Raw genomic sequence first — 5706 nt, 5'->3', positions numbered from 1 at the left:
GCAGCACCCAGACGTTTAAGTGTATTACACACACAGTGTGGATCCAGGTGGGTGCCAAGGGACAGGCACAGCACCAGTTCTGCTGTGTCCCTAAAAAGTGAAGTGCTGTGGTGTGCTCAGATCTCAGCCCACCATGGGCTGGGGGACAGACCATCCAAGGGAGCCAGAGGTCACCTAGGGACTCCCCAGCCATGTAGAGCCACTCAGGTGGGACACAGTGAACTCTGCTGCCCAGCAGAGTGGTGGAATCTTCATACCTGAAGTGTTCAAAATATGTGTGATGTAGCACTTGGAGATACTGTTTACTGGTGAACACGGTAGTGCTGGGTTGAAGGTTGGATTTAATGATCTTCGAGGTCTTTTCCTTAGTGATTCTATTCATTCCCCTCTGCCTCTGAGCAAGACCCCCAAGAACATCAGGGCTGATCCTGCACTCCCAACTCACTACACCACCCACAGCTGCTCTGTTCTCCACCCAAGCAGGATGAGGCTCAGCACCTCCACAAGCAGATCTGCCCTGGGGCTGAGAGTGCCCTGAGAAAGAACTTTAAATCTCTGCACCCTTTGTACCGAGGCATGAGAATAATTACCCTCACATTCCCTTTGCAAAATTGCATTTGCCTCAACCTGGCTGCATGGTATATAAATAAAATGCAGCAGGACTTCACATTCCTCATTTTCATTACTCCTCAGTAGGACCCTCAAGGTGAATAACAAGGATATGTGAAGCCACGTGAGCCACAGATGAATGGGTTAACAGAAGCAGAGCAGCTGCATGGCCCAAAGCCACACAGCAAGTCAGCACTGGGAAGAGCTGGAACAAGACCGAGGAGTTTAGCTCCAGTTTGTGGCGGGTGCCCAGTAAAGCGCTTTTCCTGGCTGTATGGGGAGAACAGGTGGCAAATCATTACCTCCTCAGGACTCTCTATGGAATAAATTTGGAGCCCAGTTTTAACCTTCAGCTTCAAGGAGGACACAGCTGTCAGTAAACAGACTTGAAGAATCAGCTCTAAGTCAGCCTCCAGATGATTTAGTGTGTTTTTCCAGTTGGGACAGCTGGACAATGGAACTTTTTGTGGTGGGGTGGACAGGAAGAGGAGCATCCTACCTAATCGATGCACCGCATGGACAATCGTAGAACCACTTCCAATCCCAAGAACTTGATTGTTCTGCAAATCAAAGAGAAACAGGAGAGCTGTTACTGGGGCTCCACACACAGCCTGTCCACTTTTTCCGGTAAAATCAGCATTATAAACACATGCAGGAGGAGCCTTGCCCAGAGATGCAGGCCAACACATTGTGTTTTAGCACGCTGCAGGCAAGGAAGGAACACACTGTGCCAGCGAGGGCACGACCATGGTCTGTGGCCAAGGGATTTTAAGCAACTTGCCCTCTCATTAAAGGACATGTGCTTGCTAATTACCACCACGGTCTGATCTCAGGGTGTTCAGTGCTCACTCATGGCTGGTTGCTGGCACTCCATGCAAGCCCTCCTGCCGGAAAGCTGGGAGTTTCACACAATACCACAGAGGAAGAAGCGGAAACAACCTCCAGATAACATCTCCCAAGAAAGCCTCACAGTACAAGCATGGGTTTGCTGCCAACCGTATTGTTAGTAACCAGCACAGATGCACCAGTGGCCAAAGCAGAGAGCACAGCAGCCGTTTCAGAGGATAATAAAATCTGTTCTCCAAAACAGTGTAAAACTGCTCATATGTGAGTCCAGAAACACTTGGAAGGTGGATAAGTCTGGTGTGCTGAAAAGGGTCAAATTTTAACCACAGCTCCATCCTGGCCTTTCTCTGCTTATGGTCTGGTTTATGAAGTATCACTGCTGTCTTGTCCATAACACAGGTACACTCCTAAAAGGTGCTGCAGGCTGAGGATGGATGGGTACACTTGTGTTACTTTTGCAAGAGGTCTTCTCTGTCACATAAATCTGTTTATTATCAGCTCAGTCTCCCACTCCCTGAGAGTGACCTGCAGCCTTTTGCACACTTCCCATTTTCACGTACTTGCCTTTCTTTGGATGGAATCCAAAGCTTAAATTGACTTAAGGAGGCCCAGTATCACTACAGAGACTTCAGATGAGAAAGACATGAAGCCAGCCAGAGATGCAGGCACAGAGCTGTTATGCATTATCTCTTGGACATTACACAGATCTGGAGCTTTTTCTCCATGTGAAGCAAATCCAGAGTTTGCCGGCTGTGGAAAAAGCCACACCTGCAGCATTTCAACCAGCTAACACCTTATTGTCACGCAAGTTTGCCTGGAAAGGTGGAGCTCAAGAGAAGTTACAGTCCCTTAGGATTACTCATTTCCCTGGTTTCTGCAGGTTAAAAGGTTATAGGAAACAGAAGTTCTCCAAAGCCAGAGACAGCCTACATCACAGCCCTCAGTAACCACCGTGACTCTGCAAAAGGTGAGGAAAGCAACAGATCACAGTTGTACATCTGCAATGTTGCCAGCAGAAACCCAACAACTCAGAAGGTTTCTCGGTGTCACCTGCCCAGCAGACAGAGACAAGCATGGGCAGCCAAGGAGGGGGCAAGCAAAGCTGCATGGAGGCTGGCAGGACATGGGCAGTACCGGTGTTCCCATGAGACTTGTTTCAACCTGGAAAGAGGCAGTTTCTTCTCTCTGCCCTCATTTCTGTAGGGTGGGACAGCTTCTTGGAGCAGCTGGATGCCCTAAAGGGATGGGGAAAGCCTCAGCATCAGCCACTCCACTGTAATGAACTGGGAAGAGCTCACAAGAGTCCTAGCCCCTCCATTTATCAGTGAAGAGGGGTGAAGCACCCTCCCTTAGATGGTGGTATGAGCTTGGGCTAAGTGGATTTCCCAGAAAAGCAGTTTTCAGTCAGTCTAAACTGCTGCTGTCACAACCCCTGCTTTACCAAAGCTCCAACCTCTCCCTGCTCGGCTCCAACCCCAGCCTGACCAGGGGCAAAACCAACCAAAAAACATGCACTTTTAAAAACGGGTGGGGCAAACACTGGGAAGAAGCAGAGCACTGAGCAGCAGCACCTCATGCAGAAAAATTACATTCCAGGTGGCTCACCAAAACCCCAGCAAGCAAAGCCAAGACACTGAGCCACAGCACAGCTGAGAACCCACATACAGGTGAAGTTGGCAGCAACCACAGCAATTTCTCAGCTAACCCAAGGGCCCAGAGATGCTGCCCCACATTACAGAAGCTGACAAGGCACACATGGAGCAGTATCAGCAGCACCACAGGGGCTGGCCAGTCCAATGTAAATTTCCAAGATTAGAGAGCAAAGAGCTCCTGCTAAAAGCTGGAGATCAATACAGAGCTGAGTTTGCTCAGTCCTCTGGGGCAGCAGGACCTAGGGCCCTCGCCTGTATTTTCATCTCTAACGGACACGCTCGCAGGGCCTGCCTTCAGAGGTGTTGTATAAATGCAAAGCCAGCTCTCCCCAAGCAGCTTACAGCTCTAAAGCCCCAAGCCCTGTGTCAGCCCTGCTCCTCTGAGCCATCACGGCCCCACAGCCCACGGCTCCTGAGGCTGGTCATCTCAGTGCCTGCTCCAGTACTGGGGAATTCTGCTCCTACAGCTGTCCACGGAAAGGTGCTGTGGGTAAACGCACCAATCTGACTTTAATTAAAAAAAAAAAAGAGGAACAAGTTATCCTCTCCTAATCCCCCCACCCACCCCCAGGTTCAAATCTGCAGCACAGTGCACAAGGAGATGATGTGCTGGCACAGGTAGGGATGGGCATAAAGTAAGAACTAGTACCAGTCCCAAGCCCCGGGTGCCACAGATTTACAGCACACTTAAGCGGGAGAGATTTGTCCACCAGAGTCAAACCCTGAAGTCAGTAGCGTCTCCCACACATCTCTGCTATGCAAGGAAAGGAGCCTGTAGCTTTGCTTTCAGAGATAACGTTGCTCTCTCTGTTAACAGCTATCACTCTAACTACCAAACACAAACCTATCTCTTACAAACAGCAGCTGCACCCTGACAGTGCAAACTGACAGTGGAGACCATCCAGGTCTTTGGCAGTGACTGTAACCTGCTTCTCCACTCGTTGCTTCAAGCCAACTTGCACAACCAGCATTACCCTAGACACCACCTATTTTACTGAGTATGTGTCACTGGCCAGGCACTGAACTTTAATCAGCTGGGAAACAGCCAGAAAGATTATCCTAAGTTTGCTGGACCACAAAACAGCACAAAGGCCAGCTATTTCACTAGAAAAAGTTCAAAAGTACAAGTTTTTCCCCAAATCAAAGGAGCACCCGCTTGCAATAACTCACAGAAGCAGTCATGCCTTGGCTCCACACCTTGTGACATGAGTCCTTCCTCCCACAACTTCAATGCACAATTTTGAGGCTTGCGTTGGGTAAGAAAGGTGATTTTTATGCAACTGCCAGAGCCCCCAGGCACTCCCACCCCACAAACAGCTTTTGAGGATGCTGGCCTGGCAGGGGGTTCCTTCCTTAGTCCTGGTTTCATCACTGCTGTTGCAAAAGGGCTTGCACAGCAAACAGAGATAAAACCCTGTGTGACTTTAACCGTTGATCTTCCAAGCATTCACAATCAGGCTGTGTCAAACCTCAAGCAGCTACAGTCCTATTGGACATTCAAGGGGTTGATTCAAGCCCCTTGCACTTTCCTCCCTGCAGAGGACAGGACATGATCCCCTGGTTTGGGGCTGCTGCTCTTCGCTCGGGTGCTCAGAAACAGGGTGCACCAACAGAGCACCCTGGGCTTGGAGAAAGGAGCAGGGCACAGCGTTAGCCTGAACTCCCACCGCAGCACAGCTCACAGAAGAGTGCATGGTGAGAGTTTGGAGGTGCAAAATGTTACCCCAAATTCAGTGTGCAGGGTGCTGAGCCAGGCAAGACACGGAGCTGCTGCTGAGGAGGTGTACACTGGCTAAGAGAAAAGTAGTTTTCTCCACATAAGGAACACAGTCGAAAGCAAAACACGAAGAGGCTCAGCAGGACCCATCCATGCATCCCAGCGTCCCTTCCTTGCAGCCTGGGACTGTCCATGCTCCAGGTGGGAGGTGGGTTGTCTGTACACCACACAACCCACCCGTGCACCTCGGGGCTGCTCCATGCACAGGAGGGCTCTGTACAACCTGAAGCCGTTTCATGCGCTCGGAGGTTCTGCTTCATGCCCTGTGAGATCCCGGCAGCCCTGAGCCTGCCCCTCCCCCTGCCCCCGGAGCCACTCTGTGTGCGGAGGGGTTCCCTGCATCCCAAAGCCTGTCCATGCACTGGGAAGCTCCGTGCACACCACGTGTACTGGGACGTCCCGGCACCCCAACCTCTGTCCCTGCAACCCCAGAGCCGCTCCGTGTGCTCGCGGGGAGTCCCGGCACCCCAGAGCCTGTCCCTGCACCCCACGGTCCGTCCGTGCACAGAGGGAATCCGGTCCGTGCACACCGTGTCCCCTCCGTGCACTGGGGAGTCATAGAATGAACCGGGTTGGAAAAGACCTCAAAGATCATCGAGACCGACCCCTCCACCGAGTCCCTGCACCCCGGGGCCACTCTGTGCACCGGGAGCTCCGCGCATCCCACGGCACTCCGTGTAGCAGCTCCCTGCACCCCGGAGCCCGTCCCGGCATCGCGGAGTCGCTCCCTGCACTTGGAGGCTTCGTGCGTCCCATGGCCACTTCGGGCACTGGGAGCTCCCTGCACCCCGGAGCCAGACAGAGTTTTCGGGGGTCTCTGCA

At 51.9% G+C, this 5706-nt stretch overlaps 1 protein-coding gene across 1 annotated transcript in view; it reads right to left on the bottom strand.

Annotated features, from left to right (window-relative positions):
• Positions 1–1358, bottom strand: part of RPIA (ribose 5-phosphate isomerase A) — an 11209-nt gene extending 9851 nt beyond the window's left edge. The window contains 3 exon segments of the mRNA XM_009082068.1: positions 1109–1214; positions 1217–1312; positions 1314–1358. Of these exon segments, the coding sequence (XP_009080316.1) occupies positions 1109–1214; positions 1217–1312; positions 1314–1358 (247 nt within the window).
• Positions 1359–5706: the final 4348 nt, after the last annotated feature.

This window comes from Acanthisitta chloris, unplaced genomic scaffold (assembly GCF_000695815.1).
Source record: "Acanthisitta chloris isolate BGI_N310 unplaced genomic scaffold, ASM69581v1 scaffold17139, whole genome shotgun sequence".
In the NCBI taxonomy this organism is placed as follows: Eukaryota; Metazoa; Chordata; class Aves; order Passeriformes; family Acanthisittidae; genus Acanthisitta; species Acanthisitta chloris.
Note: the sequence above shows the minus strand (reverse complement) of the source record. Positions and strands in the feature narration are given on the sequence as shown.